Source organism: Callithrix jacchus, chromosome 2, assembly GCF_049354715.1.
Source record: "Callithrix jacchus isolate 240 chromosome 2, calJac240_pri, whole genome shotgun sequence".
In the NCBI taxonomy this organism is placed as follows: domain Eukaryota; kingdom Metazoa; phylum Chordata; class Mammalia; order Primates; family Cebidae; genus Callithrix; species Callithrix jacchus.
In genome coordinates this window covers 65,019,308-65,045,077 of record NC_133503.1, presented here as the reverse complement: position 1 = coordinate 65,045,077, position 25,770 = coordinate 65,019,308, and the positions used below count along the sequence as shown (strand labels likewise).

General features: G+C 49.9%; 1 protein-coding gene across 1 annotated transcript in view; it reads right to left on the bottom strand.

Annotated features, from left to right (window-relative positions):
• Window positions 1-339: 339 nt before the first annotated feature.
• Window positions 340-25,770, bottom strand: part of NEURL1B (neuralized E3 ubiquitin protein ligase 1B) — a 42,477-nt gene continuing 17,046 nt past the window's right edge. Inside the window, exons 2-5 of the mRNA XM_035290524.3 lie at window positions 20,803-21,348; window positions 7,632-8,351; window positions 5,531-5,656; window positions 340-5,147 (exon numbers count right to left, since the gene is read on the bottom strand). Coding sequence (XP_035146415.1) covers window positions 4,903-5,147; window positions 5,531-5,656; window positions 7,632-8,351; window positions 20,803-21,348 — 1,637 coding nt within the window. The 3' untranslated portion in view covers window positions 340-4,902. The remainder of the gene's footprint in view (window positions 5,148-5,530; window positions 5,657-7,631; window positions 8,352-20,802; window positions 21,349-25,770) is intronic.

Here is a 25,770-nt window from a genome sequence, read left to right as displayed (position 1 = left end):
TTTTTATTCCCCCAAAACCTATCTGGGTTGGGTTTCTGTCACCTGTGACCAAGTCTTGGTGAATACACCTTGGTCATTGGACAATTAGGGTTGCTCACAGCTTTTTACCACTATAGAAAATGCTGCAATGAATATCTTTACACATAGATTTCATCCTTGATTAGAATGATTTCCTTGTGATTTTCACAGAAGCGAGTTATTTGGCAAAGGTATCAAACATTGTCAGGGCTTTACAGACATTTTGCAATTTATTTCCCCAAGGCTGGCGATAATTTGGATCCTCACCTTCACTCCCCATCAGTGTATGTAGAGGGATTTAAAAAATTGAGTTCTGAAGCCTTTTTAACAAGCCAAAGTTGTATTTTAAACAGGAAAATTATGTCAATATAAAACAGATAAAAACAGACAAAAATCAAAACACACAACACAGAAAAGCACAACACACAAGACCAGTGCAAACCCTTCCCAACCCACTCCCCCAGGTTTTAAAACCTTGATTACAGATCCCCAAGGATGAGACTGCATTGGAGAGGTCACAGTATTGAATCAGAAAAAGAAGACGTATTTGAAAAGGTCTGTACACAGGTAGTGGTGTTTGGGGTGGGGGATGTACACTTTATTACTCCAACATCAAAAACATGATGCAGAAAGGATTTCAGTGATTATCATAGATTTCTAGAACCCTATCATGTATGCTAGCCTCCTCCCCATCCACTTTTAAAAGTTGCTTTAAAAAGGATAAAAAGTGCACAGACACTTTCGTAAGGCACAGACAGATTGTCGCACAAGTCATTTCATTAGGGACTTGGATAAGACAGCGAGACAGTTAAATACCAAGAAATGCCAGGGGGCTGCGTGCTCCTGAGCCGATGCCCCTCCCAGGACAGGGACGGGAGCAAGGCCGAGCAATGGGAGGTTATTACCTCTCTGCCTCAACTGGACGGACTCACGGGGGCTCTCCTGGGCCTTGGTGACTGATTTCCAGGGCCTGAAAGCAGCAGGTAGCCAACTTCCCCGCTGTGTCTCCCTGGCAGGACCTGATGGGGATCACCAACCCGTGGGGCCTCCGGGGTTCTGCCTAAGGCTGTTTTGGCAATGTGCCTAGCATTTCTAATGCAGAGGAGGTTCTGTGAAGCACGCAGGGGGTTCTGGTCAAGAAGGCAGCCTTTAGGCACCAACCTCAATGGAAGCAAGGCAACAGATGGCCAAGAGAGCCCAGTGGAGCCTGCCCCGAATATCTCATTCCTTAGTGTCACCCCTGCTGGGGCACAGTCCTCTCTGCTCTATCTTCACAGCACCTCACCACTATTAGGTACTCCGCAAATGTTTGTTGAGGGTCTTTGTGTGAGTACGTGGTGCTGTTTTACCAAACTCCTAAACACTCATAATCTGATTTCTGGTTTACTCAGCAAACCTTAACTGAGTACCTACTACGTGTTAGCACAGGACCAGCACCAGGGGATCAGAGAAAAGTTCACTCTGTGTCCAGAACACAGTCCATGCTGAGTAGTGGGCATCACGGGACTGGAAACCATGCTGCTGTGAGGGGAGCAGCTCAATCCCAGGGGACTCCCCATTCTGAGAACCTGCTAGGACAAGGAGCTGGATTTGCCTTGGAAACAGCCCAGTTTTTCAGGAGGCTCCGAATGAACAGGCACAAGACCACAACTGTGGGGCATTTTTTGGTCTCCCCTGTCCTAGCCCTGGAGCCCTGGCTGCTGTGGCCCAGAAGAGCACACGATGGGCAGTGAGCCTGGGACATCTGAGGGCTGGGTCACATGAGGGGGGGCTCAGGGGCCCTGATTGAGGGGGTGGTGATCGTGGGGCCCAAGAAGCGACCCTGAGGGACAAGGCCCTGGGTCCTTCCCCAAAGTTGCCGCCTGTGGACACCCCTGCATAACAACAGAGGACCCTTGGGTTGGAGCCCAGATCTCAGAGCTTGGCTCTGCTGGGAGAAGGTGGGCAATGAGCAGATGAGCCTGGAAGGGAGGCTCTTCTCCTCCCAGGGTGTGGGCAGCAGAGCGTCCCTGGCTGGGGATGGAACCCTCTACACAGGCACCAATGCCCGGACTCTCTCCAGATGAGTTTCAAGAGAGAAAACTCACTGTCTCGAGTTTCCTGGAACTCAGGGCCAGGCAGCGGGAGTGTGGGATGTGGCACCAGACACTCCTGGATTTGAATCCCAGCCCTTCACCTCCCATTGTGTGATCATGGGGTCACTTCACTCACAGGACCCCAGTTTCCTTACCTGCCAAGTGGGATAATCCTAGTTTCCATAGATAATAAGTAGCAGAGTTTTTTTTTTTTCACACTTGAACATCTCTGATTGGAGGAACTGTATAGTTGTAGCATCTTATGGTTAAGATTGGCAGCGTTTTTTTCTTACGGTTCATAAACCAGCGTGTTTTATGAGGACAGTGTCTTAGATGTGACTTGTTATGGCAATAAGACCTGCCTCACAAGATTCACACATGAAGGCGCCTGTCTAGCCCAGTGCCAAGGCACACTGTAGGTGCAAAATAAAAAATAGTGGCTCTTTTTCCTCTTTCTCTTGTCCCCTTCTCAAGACAGAACATAATGGGAATGTGTGCATCTCCTCTGTAGCACTGAATAATGCTTAGAGCATCAGGAAACCAGGAAATGTCTGGTTTTTAGAAGATAAACACCCACCTTGCCTCCTCTTGGAAACAGGGAGGCTATTTATAGCAGCTGCAGAGCAGGTTCAACGGGCCATTGACTCCCTTCTTCCCAGGTCACAGGTCACCAGGAGCTGCCTGGTCCACCCCTGGGTCCAGGCCTCAGTCACTGGTTTCCCAGTGGAGGCTGGATATGACCTGGCTGGAACCCAAGCAGTCAGCTAGGAAGGGCAGGAGAGTGGAGCTGCTTTCTCCCAGGCCACTGAGATCCACAGCTTGTGGCTGGGTCTCAGTGTAGTCAGAGGACGGTTGCCTGGAGCATCACAGGCCTGGGCTGAGGAGTCCTCCCATGCAGGGCCTGTGCATGGCCCCACCCACACCCAGCACCTGCAGGAAACCAAATTCAGTCGGGCACCCAAGGCTGCCTGGATTGTCAAACTCTTATCTTATCTTGGCAAAGACTGTGGTTCCAAAGCTGCTCAAAAGATTCTGCTGCAAAATTAAAATGGGGGCATTTCCCTCAAGTTTTCTAGGGAAAAGTAAATAATCAAGGGTTCTTGATGGGGCAAGAGAGTGGGGGCCTTAAGTTGGAATCAGGTCAGACAACCGTGACTATTCCCAGCTAGAAGAGGAACAGGAGGCCCCAAACTGCCCGCATCGCATTGGCACCAGCTGGTCTAGGGGACTTGATCTAATGAGGGCCTGGCCAAGCTTTGCTCTGGACACCCAGACATCCAGCAAGTGTTTGTTATATGAATACATAAACTCCCCTGTCTCCTCTCCCTCCTTCCCTCCTTCAGCAGGATATGAACAGATTAGGAATTGTAATACAAATGCTACTTGCTTTTTGCAAGGCGTCTCAGGCTTTTTAGAACATTGTGCTGGTCCTCCCAAGAACTCTTGGAGTTGTCAGGTTCTAGACTTCTAATTGGGAAATGAAAAATAGACAGGCCAAGGGACTTCCCTAATGGTACAGCACAGAAGAGGGCAGAAGTGGAGCCCAGAATTGGGAGCAGGAAGGGAGGGACAGGCCTGGGACAGCCCATCAGCCCAGGTGTGATCTAGGAGTCTGCAGAGATGGGAAGGGGTGAGGGGGTGGAGCAGGGCCAGGGTCCTAGAAATACCAGCAGGTAGGTCTGGGAAGGGGAAGAATCCCAACAGCATTTTTTAGTTATTGTCTCAATCATTAGTTAACATACTTATCAGTGAACACTTCAGTAAACAGCGGAGGAAGATAAACTGAGAATTAGAACAAGAACCAGTTATAAAGCCCTGGTTCCTCCCAGCAGGTCCCCTGGGAATGCCACCGCAGGAAGGTGGAGAGCTGTCTGCATTCCAGCTCCAGGTGGGTCACCTACCTCTAGGATTCTTTCTCTCCCACAGAAGAACAGAACCTGCTGCTGGTCTTCTCCTTGGAGATGGGGAGGGGCATTACAGAGATGAAAAGCCTCCAGAGACAGAGACAAAGTGTGATGGTGTATTGTTAGACCATCTAGGGGTGAAGGGGTGAAAAGATGACCCAGCCCAGAGGGCTCGGCCTCAGCACCCATCACACCCAGCTCTAAGACCCAGTAAGAAATGAAGAAGTGAATGTTCTGCTCTCTGTCCACCTTCCCCTCAAGGAGTTGCCACTTTGGAGCTGTAAACAATGAGTTATTTCTGCCTCCCTTTAGAGAATCTGAGCATCTCTTTTCCATACCACCCCAGGAAGTTCTGTTAGAGTCAGGCTTCATACATTCAAAACCAGCCTATGTCCCATCCTCAGAAAGTGAATAACTTCTAGTCAGGCTAACCTCAGGGCTCCAGATTGCACATTTCATGGTAGTCAGTAAACTCCTGGAGCCACGATCCCTGGTAAAATCGCTATGCATTCATTCTTTCTCTCTCTCACACACACATTCTCTCTGTTCTCCCTCCCTCCCTCCCCTCCCCCTCTCTCACACTCAACCCAACCCCAGCAAGAAGCATTGCACAGACAGAGGACGCTGTTTCCCAGTTGAAAGGTCACCAAGGGACAGGGTGATCTGCCAGGCAGTTCCTGAGCTTGCTCTTGGGACGGCCTTTTGGGGGCAAAGCACTTTGGAGCCAGAAGCAACCCCTGCCTGGGCTCAGGCCCCAGGGACCTTGTTCCACGACTGTCACACCTTGCCCACCACTGGAGAAACGGCCGCTGCCCTTGGACTCCCTGGCAGCCATGTGGTTGCCCAGCCCAGGGGGGCTTCAGAAAGGTGACCTTGCTCTGGCCAAGGCCTGTGGGCGGGTTAGGCTATGGCCGGTAGATCTTAATGACGTCCTTGATGGGCCGCCGGCAGATGGGGCAGCAGGCCCGGGCCTGCCGCTTGAGCCTCAGGCCGCAGCTGTGGCACAGGCACATGTGTCCGCATGTGTAGATGACTGTGTCCACCTCGCCATCGAAGCACACTGTGCACTCGCCATTCTTGATACCTGCCGGCTCCGGTGGAGAGAATGCAGGAGACACCGGGGGACTCAGTGGGGAGCTGGGGGCCGTCACTGCGGAAAGGGAGAATAAGACATATGTTAATGATGTCTCTCTGTGGTGGGCTCTGTTGGGGCAACCCAAAGAACGCAGGGCTTCTTGGTGGGACTGGTGGGAAAACACTTTCGGGAGATACTAATTTTAGTTTACCTTCTGGGTTTTGCATCTTTCTTTACTCTTCTGCTCCCAAGCACCAAGATAAAACACCACCGAGTCACCCTTTAGAATGCCCTATCTAGACACTTCTCTTCTCTCTAGCTGAGCATACAGCTGAGGGAAGGAGAGGATACGGGGGAAAAGTGGCCACCCTGCTCAGCCCCTAGAAGGCCACTGGCACAGCTGCAGGAGCCAGGCCAGCCGCCAGCCCCTGCCCCTGCCAGGGTTCACATTTCCTTACCCAGGGATGACTCAGATGCTGAGGAGGACTGGTTGACACTGAAGGTCATATCTGAATCACTATCGTCCTGGGAGCCGCTGAGGGACCCTGATGGAGTCGTGGTTGCAGGACTGGACTGCAGGGTACCTGAGACCCAAAGAGATTCCATCAGGGGCAGTGGGAGGTCGGACCTGCCCTGCTAGGCCGTGGTTCTTCACTGTTTGCACCTTAGCTTCCCCGTCTGTCTAATGAGAGAATCAGAGCTATCTGCCAGGGTTCTGCTGAGGACTGAAGAGCTCATCTAAGTGTGGTGCCTCCGTTCTTTGTCTACCCCAGCCTGTATTCTAATTTATTTCAGAAACAGCCCTGGGATGGTCTTTTGGGATACTCATATGCCCGCCCTCATTGGATAAGGGGGAGGTCAATAGGAACTTCCAGTCCCTGGTCTCAATGGTGGTAGTTTAGGAAAGGGCATATAACCCACGCAAGGCCCCTGAGACCCAATTCTGCAACTTTTACTGGAACTACTAGGAAAGAAGGAACTCATTCTATTCATTGGGAGGGAAGCCTGGAGCTAGAAGAGCCAACCTGTGGCAAAGGCCTGCCTGAGAGGCAAGCAGAGCTCTGAGATGGAAAGAGAGGTGGGATCCTGATGACATCCTTCCAGTACTGAGATCCAGCTATTCCTGAACTCACCCAATATACTCCCAGACATTTCCTTTTTTGGCTTAGGGCACTTTGAGTGGGGTTCTGCCACTTGCAAGAAGACTGCTGACTACTAGTGCTCAACATGGATGAGTGTTCTTTCTCAAGCTTGCTGTTGGTTCAGGTAATAACAGCTTATTTCTTAGGATGAAAAGATGCCTCTTCCCTTGCCCTACCTGAGGATGAATGAGCAGATAATGGGCACTTCATCCCGGGCTGAAATGATGAATATGTCTGATGGTTCCTCAAAAACACAAAACAACTTTCCCCCTCCCCAAAAAACACCGACCAAAGAACTGTCACTGCCACCCAGCTCCACCTCTGCCCTTATTAAGACAATAGCAGCTGCTGTTAACTATTACCACTGATGAAACCCAGGACTGGGTCAGGCCCCGCTCAAGATATCATATGCACATGATTTCATCCTCATGATAACCTCATGAAGCAGGTAACACTCTTTCTACACAAAGGCTCGGAAGAATCTGTGATTTGCCCAACAGCCTCAAAGCTGACCGACGATGTGACCCTGAGACAGTCATTTAATCTCTCTGTGCTTCATTTTCTTATCTGTAGGTGGAGGATAATGACACTGATTTCATAGGTTCATCGGGAGGATAAAATTCAATGAGGTAACACATGAGACGTTGACTGGTTCTTATTGCCTAGACTCTACTTTTTGAGCCATGAAATTGAAGCCAGGCTCTCTGGAAAGCCTTCTCTGCACATCTCCTTCACTCCACCAAGGTGGGACAGGAGCTCCGGCTGTAGCAAATGTTACACTGTGCAGCGCTCCATTAGGGTGTCTGTGAACTCCTAACCGGGATGGTATATGTCATGTCCTCTGCTTGCCCTATCCTGATGCCCAGGGCCCAGCTCACAGCTGGTGGCTGCTCTCTGCCTATTTGGCATGAATGAAGGCAAAAATTATCTCAAAACAGGATGGTTTAAGCCTCCATTCCACTTTCTGTGGACGATACCATTCTTATTTCCTCTCTCATGTGTAGTCGATTTTATTTTTTCCCTACACTTATTGTGCATTACATGTTAAAAACACCCTAATATAACAATAATAACAACGGAGCTAAAAATCGCACCGACCATTTACCGAGGGTATACAGCCTGCCAAACCCCGAGACCAGCCAGTTACCTATCTAGGTCGGTGGTTTAAAAAATGTGGTCTCGAGAGCCATAACATCAACATCCCCCGGCACTTGTCGGAAATGCACGTTCTGGAGGCGCACCCTGGACCCACTGAATCGGGAACTCTGGGTGGAGCCCGGCAATTTTGGACGGGGTGGATCGTGCAGGGCGCTCAAAGTCGAGAACCGCCGGGCTGGCCTTGAGCGGTGCAGCGTCTAGTGAGCGGGGCGGGGCGGGGCGGGGGCGGGGCCTCGCGAAGGCGAGGCCCGAGACTTACCGAGGAGACGCAGCTGTCCCGCGACGCCGCCGCGCACGGCGAAGAAGGCCCAGAGCGCCTGCGTGGTGTCGACACACAGCAGCCGGCCGCGCGGACGCCCGTTGACGCCCAAGAGCACGTCGCCGCCGGGCCGCAGCGTGAAACTGAGCGCGTCGCCGCCGCTCGGCACAGGCCCGGCGCGCGCCACCACCCAGTACTCCTTGCGGTCGAGCAGCGCGTCTGGATCGGCGGGAAGCTCGGTGGGCCGCAGCCCGCCCGGGTCGCACGACGTGATGCCGAAGGCCAGCGCTCCGGGCGCCGCCAGCCCCGGGCGGCCCACCTCCACGAAGAGGCTCTCGCCGGGCCGCAGCGGGCGCTCGGAGAAGACTAGCGTGCGGCCGCCGTCGGGCCGCGGCGCGCAGGCGATTTTGCGGTCGGCCGACAGGCTCACGTCGGGCCCGCGTGTCGCGTGGAAGCGCAGGTCGGCCTCCAACAGCGCCGGCGACGACGCGGGCCGCGGGCGCTCACGGGGCCCGCACGGGATGGCGGCAGCCGCGGCGTCGGCGGGTGGGGGACCAGGGGCGCGGCCCAGGGCCAGGTGGCCCAGCTTGGCCACCACCTGGTTGTTCTCCAGCTCATTGTTGTCGAAGTTGGCCGCGTCGTGGCTGCTGGGTGGCAGGCAGGCGCTGAAGCGGGCCTGGCTGAGGCGCGCGGGCGTCAGCGTGTCGGCGAAGGCGCTCTCTGCGTGGACACAGGGAGGGACGTGGCGGGGCGGGGAGGTGCGTGAGGCTGGGCGCGAGCCCCTCCCCACCCGCTGCCCCCTGCAGGCCTCGGCCACCTACCCGCCCTAGAGCAACCACATCCCATCCTGGCCCTAAACTCTCCTTTTGCCCGTCTGTGTTATTTAGTGAGCCACAGGTGCACAGAATTGCGTTAAGCACAATCTTGGTTTTCTTGACAGGGTCTTACCTTTGGGATGGGCAGATAAGGCCCTTTTCCTCATGCCTCCTCCTCTTCTTCCATCCCTCCTTTTCTCCCTACCCTTTCCCCTCTTCCCTTTGTTCTTCTCCCTCTTTCCGAGGTTTCCATATTTTGATCATTAAAAGGGCATCTAAAAATTGTTTATTGTCCGTCTCCCCAACTAGAACATAAGCTCCAATAAAAAGAGCAAACCTGTGCTCGTGGCCTTATCATGCAACAGGCACTTCTAAGCTTTCACACGCCATCTCATTTAACTTACTCAAGTACCCTGGTGAGGCATGTGCTGGTACTACCTGCCATTGAGCTTACATGGAAACTGAGGCACAGAGGGGTTGGGGAACACGACCAAGGGCACACGGCTACTAAGTGACCAAGCCACGAGATGAACCCATGACTTGAACCCAGGCTGTCTGGCTCTAGAGTCTGGCCTCTTCAACATATGCTGCCTCTGAAAGAAGGGAGGACCTGGACCTGTCCTCACTGCTGTGTTCACAGCACAAGAGTACAGTGCCTACATGGAAAGAAAAAAGGCTACAGGAGATTGACTCAGTTGATAAAACAAAATGAAGGGAAAGTTTGTTTATTTTTTGAGACGGAGTTTCGCTCTTGTCACCCAGGCTGGACTGCAATGGTGCAATCTCGGCTCACTGCAACTTCCGCCTCCTGGGTTCAAGCGATTCTCCTGCCTCAGCCTCCCAAGTAGTGGGATTACAGGCATCCACCACCACGCCCGGGTAATTTTTGTATTTTTAGTAGAGACAGAGTATTTGGAACGCCTGAAGTGATCTGCCCACCTCGGCCTCAAAGTGCTGTGGTTACAGGTGTGAGCCACCTCGCCTGGCTGAAGGGCAAGCTCTTTAAAAGTTACAGTTATGAAAATATTTTAAGTAACATTTAGTAATTTGAAAAAATGTTCTTCATATGCTATAGTTAGATAAAAAAGCAAAAATAGTCTTTATCATTTGGGTAATACAGTTCTTCGTATTTTAATAGATTACCTGTTTATTTTCTGCCTCCCTACCTGGAATATGAGTATGGAGAGCAGGGTCTGTGTCTGGTCACCACCATGTTCTCAGGGCTTGGCAAATGGCCTTCACTATTATTAGTTTATTGGATGAGTGAACGACTAAGGTCTCTAGCAGAGACTGCTATGCTGAATAACAACAGGAAAGAGTCATTAAAATATTTTGAAGGTTTTTTTTTTCAGTGATACAAACATTCTTGTTTACCATAATAATAAGTGTTTCTTAGACTTTTTAAACAGACCACCTTGAGCCAGGATTTTGTTAAATGTCACCATTCTATAGTATCTTAAAAAATGTTTCCTCTTTAGTTTTCCAAATATGAAACGATGTCATAAGAATGCACATGTTTTTTCAAACTGTATGCCCCAGGCCCCAGTGGGTCCAAATGTACTTCCTCAGGTACCTTTCACTTAAACTGGATTTATAGCACTTGGGAAACCAGTAGATCTGCTGCAGGACCTGAATTCTGGCCTGGCCACAATGGGCTAAAGCTTGTTCTTGTTTTGAAGTGGTTTGGTCTCTCTTGATGCCTCTGAGGTGGCCCTCTTCAAGGTCTTAACAAAAGTTGTCAGCTACTTGTTTGGTGTCTATGGGCTTCTGAGTGTGTGTGCTTTGCCTTAGCGAGGATGCTTCCTTCCCATAGCCTGTGGGAAGAAGTGGGGTTTCAATTTGTTTCTTTAAAAAAGTATGTATGTGTGCATTTGTCTATGTCTGTCTGTATCAATTTATGCGCATAGGAAATCAAGTGCTGATGAGAAGTAAGAAAATGTTAATAGTAATTATCTCGGGGTGAGATTATGAAGGATTTTAGATTTTTCTGTATTATCTAGTTTTCCTACAGTAAACTTGTATGCTACTGATATGGTTTGGATTTGTGTCTCCACCCAAATCTCATGTCAAATTATAATCCCCAGTGTTGGAGGAGGGGCCTGGTGGGAGGTGATTGGATCATAGGGGTGGACCTCTCCCTTGCTGTTCTCTTGATAATAAGTTCTCATGAGATCTGGTGAAAAGTGTGTAGCACCTCCCCCTTCGCAATCTTCTTTCCTCTCTGGCCAGGTAAGCTGTGCCTGCTTCCCCTTCACCTTCTGCCATGATTGTAAGTTTCCTAAGGCTTCCCAAGCCATTGCTTCCTATACAGCCTGGGGAACTATAAGCCAATGAAACCTCTTTACAGATTACCCAGTCTAAAGTAGTTCTTTATAGCAATGCAAGAATAGACTAATAGAGCTATAAATTTTTATCAGAAAAAAATGTTTAAAAATCGAGTTTTCAATTAATATTTACTAATGGGAAAATATCTATAACATTAAATGAACAAAAGGATTCAAAACTGAACACATGGTTTGATTCTACTTTTGTGGAAAATGTGTATGTAGGATGCATAGGAAGAATATAGAAATACATTAAAATGTGAGAGTGGTTATCTCTGGGTAGAAATTTGCTTCTTATACTTTTCTAGTTTTCCCTTTTTCTCTAATGAACATAAGTTGATGTTTATTATCAGAAAAAAGGCACATAAATAAAGGTAGACTAAAACAAGCACTTTTTGAAAAGGCATTTTAGATAAGTACTGTTTCTGGAAGTCTCAGTGCAATGCACTTTTCCTAGGCTCCCTGCCCTACCCACAGTTGCCCGTCCCTAAAGGTGCTGGCCTCATTCTCCTGCTCCTGTCAACATGCTTTGCCTCTGCTGCCACCCCTAATGCTCCTCCTCCTGCCTCCAAGTGGCTTCACACAGGAGACCATGGTCTATGGAGACAGGCATACTTATGTTCAAGTCCTGGCTTTGGCTCTTCCTGGCTATGTGACCTTAGGTATGCCATTTTACCCCCCAGAGCCTCAGCTCCCTCAGCATAACATAGAGTGATAGTGGTAAACTCCCCCATATTACTTTTATGAAGAGTAATACAGAGCATGGCACTAAGTGCTGAAAACATTAATTACGGTCACAAAAATGTATAGAGCACTTGTGGGTCCAGCGCTGTTGTGTGCTGGGTGAACAGAGGTGAACACACAGGCATGGTTCCTGTGCTTATGGCGCTCCTGTTCCAGTGGGGGAGAAAGACTCTCTGAAGCTATCTTACAGAAAACTGCTGAGTGCAACCAAGAGCCGCTGTCCTATGTGGGGATGTGTCAGTGGGGGGAATTCTGAGGCTCTAAGAGGTCACACAGCCAGGGAGTGACAAAGCTGGGATTCTGTGAGAGTGTACAAAGGGGGACTAAGCAGGCCAGAAAAGGCCTCCCTGATTGATCAAACGGCTGTGACCTGGAGACAAGGGAGTGGTGGCTGGGCAGGTTCTCCAGGCACAGAGAACAGGACATGTGAGGGCTCTGAGGTGCTGGAGGCTTGGTGTGTTTGCAGGCTGGGCTACAATGAATGTGACATTGTGCTGGGTGCCTGGCACATGGCAGCCCCTCAGAAAAGGTTGCATGGCCTCAGTTATTCTCTGTTCAAGGAATTTTGTCCCTCTTGGGCATGGGCCCTGCCTGAGACAGCCCCAAGACAGCGCAGTGCTGGCCTAGGCCAGACACTTCACAATCCAATGCTTAAAGGGGCATTTCTTCTAAGGAGAACCAGTTGGCTACAGGCAGAAATCCAGCAACATCTAGAGGCACCAAGGGAGCACGTTGAGACTGCCGTTTTTACCTGTGGCTGAAATAAGTACATACGTAACCATGTTCTCGAGAACCTACTAGATGCAGCTCCATACACTGATGATCCCCTTCAGTCCTCACCACTATGCCGTGTGGCTCTGTAAAAATTGCACAGTGGGAGAACACTGAGGCTCTGAGAGGTGGAGTGAGTTACTGAGGGACACATAACCTGGGGGGTGACAGATGGGATTCCAGCCCAGACTGTGACTCCAGAGCCAGGCCCCTGGCTAGCAATACTGCCTCCCAATGCTGCTGTTGTCATTTGACTCAGAGCTGTCCAGCACCGGGACTCACCCTTGGGCCAGAGTTGGAGTTTCAGTCTCCATGGGCCTAATTTCCCTGCCTCCCCGCCATGAATACCCACTGAGCACCAACACACAGCAGCAGTCCCCAGGCAGGTACAAGGAGACTGGATAGGCCCCTGGCCTCCCACTCTCCCTGAGTCACTTCTAGGACCTAGCTCTTCCCTTTCTCTGTGCTCCCCACCCCCCCGCACCCATTTTCTCTCTTAAGTCCAATATATCTGGGCTGGACTGGAAGTAAAGCAGAATGTATGTCTCAAGAGAAACCATCTTTGTGTAGACATGAAAATGAAGACAGGGACAACGGGAGACAAAGGAACCCATCCATCAGTAACCACCACTCTGTCTCTGTGGGACTGACTTGGGTCATGTACTAGAGGCAGAAATGACAGGACTTGCTGACAGAATGGATCCAAGGCAAGGAAAAGAGGAATCAAAGATGACACCCGGGTTACTTTGGGTGTAGCCACTTACTGCCAGTGGGGCTGGCTGAGGAGCAGGGGTGAGGGATTCGAGAGCTGAGTCTGAGCATTTTCAGTGTGGGATGCCCCTCAGATGCAGGAGAGGCTGGCTAGGTGGTGGGAGGCCTGGGGTTCAGGGGAGGCATCAGGGCTGGGGAGATGCATTTGGGAGCAAACAGTCTAGATGTCGAGCCCAATGATGGGCTCAGATCACATGGAGAAAGAGGGCAGATAGACAGAAACAGCCTTGCTTTATGACTGTTGAACACTACAGTTGTTTTTAGATGCCTTCCTATATGCATGTTGCATTACACAATTTAAGAAAGTAAAAATGAAAGAGTGAGTCCAGGATAGAACCCTGGGGCTCTCAACATATGGAGGACAGGCAGGGCCAGGGGCAGCCAGGAAAGCAGGAGCAACGGCGGGAGCTCGGGAAAGCCCAGGAGCCACAGGCAGCAACATTCAAGCAGTGGGGTGAAAGCGAGAGGCCCAGTAGTGAGCCCAGTAGTAGGCTCAGGGTCTGACAGGCTGAAAGTCAGTCATGGGTGGGGACCCATGTCTCAGGGTACAGCTGAAAAGGAAAAGGAGAGAGTGGCATAGCCAGCCCTTGAGAAAAACCTACTCCATGGGAGAGAGAGCAGGGAGATGGGACTGTGGCTGGTAAGGGGCTGATCGAGGATGTTTTAAAAAGATGGACGCCACTGGGGCTCTTTTGTGTGCTCAGGGGGATGATTCAGTGGAGGGGGAGGAAGTGGACAAATGACAGGAATCATGTCCATGAGCAGGCAGGGGGGGACAGGAGCAGAGCTCCTTATCCATGGCCACAGGGGGCAGGCCAAGGAGGTTGGCACCAAGGGAGAGGGCTCTAGGAGAGAAGATGGCAAACATTGGCCTGGGTGTTCGGGGGCAGGACCCGGGTCTGTGGGCCACTGACCTTGTGTTTTTCCAGATGCCATTCTGCCAACTGGAGAAGGCTGAACTGCAGACACAGGCCTTGGTTGGAACCTGGCCAGACCTGGCTGTGACCTCAGTTTCCCCACTTTGCAAGTGGGAAACTGGGCTGCCTCAAAACAGCACAGGTCCCCTTCTTAGTAAGTGGAGACCCTCACCCCATCTTATTGGACTGTGGGAAGATTAAAGAGGGCAGAAGAGTGGGATCACGATGTGCCCAGCTCCTTGCCTGTGCAGAACAGGCCTTCCGAAGCCCTTGGTAGGGCAGGCTGGTGGCCACACAGTGGTGGTCTTGTTCCAGACTGGGAAAGAAAAAGCCTTCAGGACACCTTGCCATGCAAATGATTTGTGTTGGGGTGAGGTGGTAGGTGCTGGCCTGGTCTGTTTGGAAAAAGAACATTAAGTGCAAAGCTAATGACTCCGCATAGCTCCCACTGGGGCTCTGTCTGAAGCCAGGAGCAGCGGCGTTCCTCCCCACCTCATGTGTGCTCATAGGCCCCTCACTGAGGTAGCCCCTGGGTCCACACCTCCCTCCCCCACCAGGGCCACTGACTAGCTGGGAGACCTTGGGCAAGTTCCTGCCCTTCTCTGAGCCTCAGTTTCCTCTCCTGCAGCCTGGAATGGTGTGCTAAGACCTCTGAACCCTGCATTTAGCTCCATAAATTCAAGTCTTTATCAAACACTTTGTTTAGAACAATAATGAACCAACTCTGACTTTAGGACCACCAACAGTATGTAACCTTGACCAAGTTCTCCATCCACCTGGAGTCTGCAAATGAGTTTCCTGCCTCACAGGATTCTTGTAAGGAAGAGAAGACATGACCCATGTCAAACTCTCAGCATTGTGCCTGGCACAGAGTAGGTGCCTAGTAACTATCATTAACAAGGGATCTCAGCACTTCCAAGTTGGGCAAAGGACTCCTTTCCAAGGTCATGCAGGGCTGTTGTTTCTGGCTGCCTGGCATCCACTCCCCTTCTCTGGTAACAGCACCCAGCTTTTCTCTGGAGAGAACTGCCCCACCCAGAGCTCCCATTGCCTCAGGAGTAGGGAGAAGGGCCTTAACCTGGCCAGTCACTTCATCCCGTCCCCCTGGCCATGGAGATGGGTTCAGAGACAAGCGTGTGACCCAGGCCAGATCCATTAGGCTACATCTAGAGAGGCTGGGTGACCTTCTGGGAAAGCAGCTCTTCTGTTGGATTTGTGAAGTGGACACAAGACTGGAAATGCTGGTGGCCTTTCCTCCACCCCAAAGGGACAGTCCAACAGAGGATGAGGCCACCAAAGAAGATGGCAAAATGAGAAATGAAAACAGACAGGTATTCCAGGTACTGTTCTTTGGGACCTTTCATCACGCCAGGCTTAAAGGCAACCATTCCTAGGAATTTTTGGCCACATGAGACATTAATCCCTCCTTTTTTTTTTTCCTTAAGTGAGATTGAACTGAGTTTCCATCCCTTGCAACCAAAGATTTCTGACAATATGGTCTGCTATGCCATGGCCCTTGACTAGCATTGCTTGTTCAATCTGACCAGCTTTCCATCACTGGGCAAAGGAAGGACGGCAGGGCTGACACCACCCTGGAGCTGCCTGGGAAGAAGGGCAGGACTTCCTCAAAGTACTGAGCTCAAGGACCTCTAGAAAGAGCTTCCACAGGAAAGAGACATAATAAGTTGAGTATCCCCGATCTGAAAATCTGAAATGTGAAATGCTACAAGCTCTGAAGCTTTTTGAGCACAACACATGAAAAAACACTAACTCTAGAATCACCAACAGTGATTTTTGGATATCATATTAGGGATGCCAAAATGGCAAGTGTAATACAAATATTCCAAAATCCAAAAATGTCTAAACTCTGAAGTGCTTCTGGTCATAAGCATTTCTGATAGGGGACACTCCACCTGTAATAAATGCTTCCTGGAGCCAGGGCGAGGAGAGGGAAAAAGTGTATGGCCTGGTAGAAGCTTCCTCTCCTGGCTCCAGGAACTGCCAAATTTAGTGGAAAGTAATTTTCCTGGGCTCAGTCCCTTCTCTTCAGCCCTGAGGAGCATCTCAAGAAATCCAAGTCTCTCAGAATAGACCCACTCCAGGATCCAGCAAGCCCATCCTGATCTGTACCCCAGAGACCATTCAACAGGCAGTCGTAGAGCAGCTCTCTGAGACAATGCACCCTACAATATTGTCTGTGTGTGTAGCTTGGGGAACTGGTAGTAACCCAGGTGTCCATCAGTGGGCAGGGGCCGTGAAGGAGCAAAGAACCAGACAGGCATACAGCAGTTCAGAGAGATCCAAAAAAAGGGTGAGCGGAAAAAGAAAAACAGGGTAAGATCCTTAGCACAATACCATCCACATATACATATAAAACAAATCTACCTATTTTTAAAAGATGCATTCATGGGATTACTAATCAGAGTAGTGTCTATCTGAGCAGGGGAAGGCATAAAAAGGAGTGGGCATTGGGGATGAAGCGAAAAAGAGCAAGACACAGGGTGTGCATGGTCCAATGATTCCATCCCCTCGACAGTAGAATCTGAAGAACTGAACTTGACACCCAAGGTTCCCAAGTAGGGAGGGAGGAAGAGAGGGCGAGTATGGTATACACCTATGCAAAGGGGATCATGAGCACAACCCTGGCAGTATGTGGGGGCCCTTAAGAAAGCCTAACCTGGGTGCCACCCCCCAAGGTTCTGATTTAATTGGTCTGGGTGCAGCCTGGGAAGTGGGACTGTCGAAGCTCCCCAGGTGAGCACAATGTGAACTAAATACTGCCGCAGCGGTCTTCCAGTCCTGGCTCTGCCACTGACAGTCTTGGTGGCTCTAGGCTATTCGCTCTCCTTCTCGGAACCCTGAATTTTGTATCCAGAAAGGGCACCCCAGGGTCTGGCACCACAGATGCAGCACTCTCTGCTGCAGCTGGACTCTGTGCAGGAGGATACTGGGCTGGGCCCACAGTTCCACCAGGCAAAAATATGTGAGAACTATGAACCTTTTTTATTTCTGAGACTTTGGCTCAAGATCTAGGGCAAATAAAACACACCCCAGCCCCACAAGAGAGGATGGATGCTACCTAGACAAGGATTGCCAGATGAAATGCAGGATGCTCAGTTACCTGTTTTTATTTTATTTTGTTTTATTTATTTATGTTGAGAGGACGTTTTGCTCTGTTGCCCAGACTGAAGTATAATGGTGTGATCTCGGCTCACTGCAAACTCAGCCTCCCAGTTTCAATTGATTCTCCTGCCTCAGCCTATCGAGTAATGGAGATTGTAGGTGCCCACCACCGCACCTGGCTAATTTTTGTATTTTTATTTGATACAGGGTTTCACCATGTTGGCCAGGCTGGTCTTGAACTCCTGACCTCAGGTGATCTGCCTGCCTCAGCCTCCCAAAGTGCTGGGATTACAGGTGTAATGTGCTGGTCTCATTTGAATTTCTGATAAACACATTTTTTTTTTGCATAAGTATGTCCCAAATATTGCATGGGACATGCTCCTACTATAAATTTTTCCTAATTAGCCAGGCATGAGCTTGTGGTCCTGGCTACTCAGGAAGCTGAGGCAGGAGGATTTCTTAGGCCCACGAGGTCGAGGCTTCAGTGAGCTGTGTTCACACCACTGCACTCCAGCCTGAGCAACAAGAGTGAAACCCTGTGTTAAAAATTTTTTTCCCTTGTTTATCTGAAATTCAAAAGTTACTGGGTGTCCTATATTTTTATTTGCTTGATTGGACAACTCTATCCCAGGTGCCTCTTTTGTTCACTGGTTTTCAGGCTTTATTCAGTGGGACCTGACTGTGGTGAGGGAGGAATGAAGGAGTCTCAGGGGGTTTCAATTCTAGAATTTACAACTGAGAAGCTCTAAAGGAACCATGTCAGTCCCTTGTTCCTCGTGATGGAAAGTTGTTCAGAGTGTTCAGGATAGCACAGAAACTGGCTGTCTCTTTAAGTATCCATTGGGTACCTTGGACACCACCTCCAGGAAGCCAAATTCTCCCAGGTATTGGGAGATTTCGGGTGGGATTTTTGATGTTCTCGTGGTGTCGCATCCTGTCCTGAAAATAGCAGGGTATTTGTTGCCTGTACTTAAACCATACAAAATCATGACTGCTTAGCTTCTTATTTTTAGTTTAACATTTTTCTGATTCTAAATCACTGTTATCTTGGAAAGGAAAAAAAGTCACTCATAATCCCTTTACCCAGAGTAGCCAATGACAACTTGCTTTTCCTCTGGGAAGAAAAGTAAACATTCATTGAGCCTCAATTACGTGTCAGAAACTTCCCCTCCATTATCTCATATAACCTTCAGAGGACAATATCCTTATTGCTCTTTCTGACTGTAAAAGCAATACAAGCTCTTTACATATATGCATTTTTAAAAGGTGACTCAGAGATATAAGGAAATAAAATTCACCCAAGATCTCATCATGCAAGGATGAAATTCCTTCTAATGCCATTTCCCCTTTATATATGTTTGTGTTTCCTGCAGATCATGAGGCAGAGAAAAAAAAAAGGACAGAATAATTTTATGATCACTGTCTTGTGGCACCTGTGCCAGGTACTTTCCATCAATGAGCACACCTCAGGGGCGAGCTGCAGATAAGGGAAGCTGAGGCTTATGTTTGCCATGCCACACTGATGTTCCAACAGGCTCTACCATTCCCTAGAATGTTGTCAGAGTTCAATAAGGGTTTGCTGAATAAGTAAATGGAGTTGGGGGAGAGTTCATGTGTCCTCACAGATTTATGCAGTCTCATTAAGTCATCAAAGGCTGCCTCCAATTTGTATTTTTTAAAAATCTGAATCCACTTGAGATGATTATGGAGTGGCTGTGATTTCTGGGCTGCTACTTAGAGACATGGGGTGCAAATGAGCAGGTGAATGAGGTGAGATTGCTTCCCTGGATAGGAACAAAGAGCTCCAAAAAAGATGATGGGAAATCTAGGAGGTTTTAGAAACCTGCATCTCCTGGAGGTGAACATCAAAGCCTTTCATGGAAAAGAGCATGAGGCGACACAATTAAAATGCCCAAGTAAGGTTTCCAGCTTGGAGGGTGCGTAGCTCTTCACAATCTGGTCTAAGCCTGGAATTTGGACATGTGCTCCGGCTCACTTACAAATGGACAGAGCTTCTTATTTCTTAGCTGTGATTTCTTGAGTGCCTTCTCTGTGCCAGGAACTGTGCTGCATCCCTTTCACACATCATCTCATGTAACCTTGCCAATAATCCCATGATGTGGGTGCTATCATGAGCCCATTTTGCAGATGAAAAAAAATGAGGCACAGAAAGATTCAGTCACCTGGCCAAGGCCACACAGCTGGCATGTGGAGAGTCAGTTCTAGAACAGAGGTCTCTGTGATCCAGCCCCCTGCTCTTGACCACTGAGAAGTTCCACTGCCTCCCTCCTTCTGTGGGTTGGGGCATAGCTCGGATGCATGAATCTTTCCTACTTGTCCAATGGTGGGGTGATGAAGGGGATGGGGCAGAGGAGCAAGAAGCCCAGGTTACTGTTTCCCACAAGTTGCAGGGCTGAAAAAACAGAAACAGCCCAAACCTTCAGATATACAAACTCTGGTAATCCAGCTCATGAGATACTACTTAGCAATAAAAAGGAACAAACTACTGATACAGCAACGATGTGGATGAATCTGAAAAATATGATGCTGAGATAAAGAAGCCAGATGCCAATGCATAAATACTGTGCAATTCCACATGAAGCTCAAAAACAGGCAAAACTAACTTATGGTGAAAAATCAGAACAGTGGCTACTTCAAGAGAAGGCTTGACTCAGAAGGGTCAACTCCGGGGTTATGGACAGGTGTATCAATCTGTCAACACCTATGAACCTTTAGGTCCATGCATTTCAGTGCATGTAAGCTACACCAAGAGCTGTGTCCAGACTCCCTGACAAACCTATTGTCTTTTTACTCCCCTAGAGATCGAGGCGGGGCTGGTTGCAGTGCAATCTGTAGGTTCAAGAGCTAAGGTCTCAGAAAGCAGATGAGTGGTTGCCTGGGCAGGAGCGAGGGGAGAATAGGGAGTGGCTGCTTAATGGGTAGGGTTTCCTCTGGGGTGATGGCATGTTTTAGAGCTGGATAGAGGTGATGGTTGCCAACTATATGCCACTCAGTTGTACACTTTAAAATGGTTGCTCTTCTATTATGTGAATTTTACCCCATTTTTTTCTTTTAAAAAGGTCTTGAGATACAGGCGGCAAACTTTTTACTCCCATGAATTGGTATCGGGATTTCAGCATTTGCAGCTGCCTCCTATGTGAGAATCAGGCTCACACCTGTCAGCCTCCCCAGCACCCCGAGCCCCTTAATGTGAGCCGGGGTTTGCCACACCTAATTCCTCTCTGCATGTCCCATGGAGGTACACCAGGGATGCTATGATCAGAGACTAAGTCTGACTGCTGAGTGGGTGAATGAACGACTAAATGAGCAAATGGAAGTGTGTGAATGAATGAGTGAAGTAGTGAGCAAATGAATACATGTGAGAATGAGTGAATGAATGAATGAGCAAATAAACCAGCAAGTGAAGAAATGAGTGAGTGAATGAACCTGGGCCAGAGGATGGGTTCAAGCCATGTGAATTCCAATCCTGGCTTTGTAGCACACGTGATTTAACCTCTCCATGCCTCAGTTTTCGCATCTGTAAAATGGGAGGGTGGGCTGTCTTGAGAAATAAATGAGATAAAATGCATGAAGCGCTTAGCGCCCCACCTGGCAAAAGGAGCCCTCCATAAGTGACTGTGGCTACTAAAGAAACACACATCCACCGCTGCCGGGTCCCCAGAGGGCGCCACGCCCCGAGACCTACCCAGGAGCTGCACCTCGTCGGTGATGCCGTAGACGTCAATGAGAGCCCAGAGTGGGCCGCCCACCGCCACGCCACAGTGGAAAAGCACCGGCTCGCCGTCGTTCACGCTGTAGAACACGCGGCCGTGGCGGTCCGCCCAGTAGGCCAGCACCGTGTCGCGGAGCGCCAGGTTTTCGGGCAGCGCCTTAGCCCAGTAGCCGGGCCGCGTGACCAGGTCGGGGCAGGCGTACTTGGGGATGTCCTGGGCGCTCATGAGCGACGGATCGTGCGCAGTGAAGCCGAAGCGCAGCGCGCCGCTCCAGCCGGGGCGCACGGCCACCAGGCGCAGCCGCACCTGCTCGTACAGCCGGATGGGCCGCTGCGTGAACGTGACGCCGTTGCAGAAGCTGTTGCGCCGCGTGGCCCGGCGCGAGTGGCCGTCCAGCCGCACGTTCTTGCCTTTGGCCTGCGCGTGGAAGCGCGGCGCCTCGCCCAGGACCGGGCGCCGCTCGGGGCCGGGGCCGCAGCACGGCCGGGTGGCCAGGAGGCGCGCCGGTGGGCTCGGGTCTGCGGAAAGAGAAAGGCAGCACGGTTAGGCCCCCTCCGAACTCCTGCGGGCCCCCACTGGTCTTTATTTAACAGTCATTTTCATTTGAAATACCGTCTTAATTTGACTGGTTATTGATAAACTTAAGAAGGTTCCAGGCTAGACCAAAAGGAGACCGGCCCTAATCTCTTTGCCACAGCAGTCACCATACCCATTCCACAGATAAGCAAACCAAGGTTTAGTGTGTGTGTGTCCTGAAGCACTAGAGCTGTTTCACTGTCAGAGGGACCAACACCAAGAGCTTGTCACGACAGCCAGCCAGGGGTCAAATGACTTCTCCATCCCCATCAAATCCCTCTAAATCTACAAGGACCTCCGAGGGCCACCTCTGGGCTACAGAGTCCCTCCAAAGGCAACAGAGCCCTGTATTCTTGGGGTTAGTAGCGGAGGTAATGGGCTGCTTTTCTCTGTGCAAAGTATCCAAATACCTTCCCTGCTTTTATTCAAAAGCTAAGACAGGTCAGGCAATAGAAACAGCCAAGGCAGCCTGAATCCCAGCTCTGGCATTTTCTGTCACTTCTCTAGCTTGTCTTTTTGCCTGGAAAACAGGGACATGACTCCTCTCACAAAGCTGCTGAAACAGTGTGGATGAACTCCCTAGAGTACTACCTGGCACAACGTGTGTGTGTAACAAGTCATTAATAATATGATATTATTACTGATGATATATATTACTGAGGTTCCAAAGCACATCCAAGCCAGGATTCAGGGACTTCCCCCTACCTCAGCACAGAAAATGAAAGCATTCCTCATGATGCAACGTTGGCTTTCCTGGAACTCACACCTTTGGGCTTCATTTCTAAAGACGTTCTGCTCTGAAGGACATGGGGAATCCTTGGGTGGTCTTTGAAAGGATGTGGTCACAAAGCCAGGTGGCTCAATATCAAATGGGAGTCTTCCTCTCCCCTTACCTTTCCTCCTCCCATCCTAGTGGTGATTCTTGGGAGGCTCTGGGAGACTGGGAGGTGGCAGGGTGGGAGATTACTACATGAGTCTCTGCTGCTCTTCACAATGCAGCTGAGCACAATTTTCATGGCAAATTCTCACAAATCACAGGCCACCCAAGGCACACAATGAGAAGAATGGTGACCCCAGGAATGAAAGACCACTCCTCCCACGGCCAGCCATGGGGTACACTGTGCTCTGGGCACACCACAGGGTGGAGGTGAGGGGCGTTTCAATGAATGCTGAGCTTGATGGGAGCTAGGGCTGGAGAAAACGAAGGTGGAGAGGCAATGGTGGGGCAAACAAGCTGTGGCTCCCCTTCCCAGGCCCTGGGAGAAGGAAGGCCCAGTCACGGGTGGCAGGGGCGGGGGAGAAAATCATGGCCGGAAGCTGGGAGGCCCCTCTTCACACAAAAGCCACTGGCCCACGGAAGCCAAAATATATGGAATAAAAAAGCCAAGGTCCCTCATTAGAAAGGAACTTCAGGGACTTTAGTCATTCATTCACTTAACAAATATGAATTGAATGTCCAGTATGTGCCAGGCACCATGCCAGGGCCTGGGTATACGGCAATCACCAAGACAGACGAGGTTGCTGCTGTGATGGAGCTGACATTCCGGTGGGCAAAGTCAGACAGTAAGAAACATACTCTTCCTGGTGGGATGCATTACAGAGTAACATTCAGCTGACGAGGCGGGGCAGAGAGAGGTGTTTTCTCAGGACTTTTAGGAAGGGCCTTCCTGATGAGTGACTTTGGAGCAGAGGCCTGAAGGAGGTAAGGGAATGAGCTGGGAGGGTGGTTGGGGGGAAGATCATTCCAGGTAGGAGGGACAGCAAGTGCAAAGGCCCTGAGGTGTGGCTGAGAAATGGCAAGGAGGCCAGTGTAGCTAGAATGGTGTGAGCAAGGAGGGAAGTGGGTAGAAATGAGATCAGAGCTGGGGTGGGGAGTAGGGAGAGCCTATTGTTCGATTTTTCTTCACCCATTTTACTCTGAATTCGATGACACCTTATTGAAGGTTTAGAGCAGAGACATGGTAGGAGTGCTTAGGACACTGTGTGCAAAGTGGACTGCTGGGAGGGGGTGGGCAACGATGCTGGGGCCAGCAAAGCTGCCGGATTATTCCAGGGCAGAGATCATGATGGCTCCTGCTGGGGGTGGGTACCAGTAAAGGTGGTGGGAAGGGGTCAGATTCTGGATCTGTCTTGAAGGTAGTAGAAATTTGAAGGTTTTCATTCATTTTTATAGAGGAAAATAGAAACATTCGGTCTACTTGTTTTGGACATTTCACCTATATTCAATATATAAAACAAATTGAAAAGGCCTTTTGGTTCTTTTTTTTTTTTGAGATGGAGTCTTGCTCTGTTGCCCAGGCTGGAGTGCAATGCCATGATCTCAGCTCACTGCAACGTCCACCTCCCGGGTTTAAGCACTTCTTCTGCCTCAGCCTCTGAGTAGCTGGGATTACAGGTGTGCACCATTGCACCCAGCTAATTTGTTGTATTTTTAGTAGAGACAAGATTTCGCCATGTTGGCCAGACTGGTCTTGATCCTGACCTCAAGTGATCTGCCCACCTCAGCTTCCCAAAGTGTTGGGATTACAGGCGTGAGCCACCATGCCCAGCTGGCCTTTTGGTTCTATAACAGACACTTGAATGGGAAGCAGAGTGTTGGTAAGGACGGGGTAGGGAGATGCCGGTAGTAGATTCTGGAGGGCAGGGGCTTGTCCGTGCCATCTTTGGTTTCCCTGAGCAAAGTCAGAGCACACACCAGGCACTTGATAAACACCAGTTGCTGCCTGTGTCATCGTTAGAGCTTAAGCAGAACTCAGGGATTATCTCCTCCAGCAAGCCCATTTTACAGATGGGAAAACAGGCAACAGAGGGAGAGGGGTCTGCCCAAGTTCAAGGTCAGAGTCAGGGCAGAAACCCCTTTCTTGGGCTCTTCTGGCCAGGCCACCCCTGATGCATGGAGGCAGAATATGCAGGTCACTTTCTTTTTTCTTACTATTTTTTAACTTTAATTGTATTTTTTATTATACTTTAAGTTCTGGGGTACATGTGCAGAATGTGAAGGTTTGTTATACAGGTATACATGTTCCATGTTGGTTTGCCGCATCCATCAACCCGTCATCTACATTAGGTATTTCTCCTAATGCTATTCCTTCCCCCACCCCCCACCCCCTGGAGATCACTTTCATGCAAGAAGGGGAAGGCCCAGGGGAGGTGGCTGAACACCACCTCTCTCAGCGTTGGGCCATGGTGAAGGCCTCTGCCTTTCTACACCTCCCACCACAGTTAGTCATGGGGGCACCTGCTGCTCTGCCTGCCCAGTATCCATCCTTCTTTTTCTGGCTACTATGCTCCAATTTTCCCTGGGAGATCCCGCTTTCTGCCAGCTAGTGGGTCGACCTCACTCCAACTCTAGAGACTGGGGTGGCCAATCAGATGACTGCAGACTTTTTGGCTGGGGCACCCTCTTTTGCTTCTAAGCCAGGTTGAACTGGGTTTCTGATACCAGCAACCAAAAATGTCCTGACTGATAGAATCACCACACATTCACACACTTACTCTGGGCTGGTCATGTGCCATGCATTTCATCATTTAATCCTCATAGTGTCTCTATGAGGTAAGGATTACTGGTTTTTTTTTTTTTTTTTTTTGAGATGGAGTCTTACTCTCTCACCCAGGCTAGAATGCAATGGCATGATCTCTGCTCACCACAAGTGATTCTCCTGCCTCAGCCTCCAGAGGAGCTGGAATTACAGGCACGCGCCACCGTGACTGACTAATTTTTTGTATTTTTAGTAGAGACGGGGTTTCACCATGTTGGCCAGGCTGGTCTTGAACTCCTAACTTCATGATCCACCTGTCTCGGACTCCCAAAGTGCTGGGATTATGCCTGGCCAGGATTACTGTTATCCATCCTCAGCATGGATGAAGAAATGGAGTTTCAGAGAGTTTGAGTCACTTGCCCAAAGTCACACGGCTGGTTTAGTTAAGGGTAGGGATGAAACCAGGGATTGAAGCCAGGTATGTGTGATCCTAGCTCTGCTCTTTTTTTTTTTTTTTTTTAACCATTTACCATAGTTTCTCTGCCTTTTAGAAACCAACACAAGATGGATAGAAGGGCTGGGCCATAAACCCCTAAGGTCAGAGAGGGAGGCAAGGGGCTGTCTGTTGACTTCCTTTACCCCTGGGCAGACTTGCCAGCACTGGACTGGCACAGACAGCAGACAAAAATGTTCATTCCACTGCTCATTCATTTCTTCATCCAGTCATCCTTTCTGCAGATCACACACTTCCTGCCCTCATGGAGATCTGAGTCTCTCCAGGTCAAGCAGACACACAGCTGAATGACCAATGGCAACAGGTATGATAAAGACCATCTCAGGTGATGGAACTAGGGTGGATGAGGGGCCCGGAGGAGGCTAGAATAG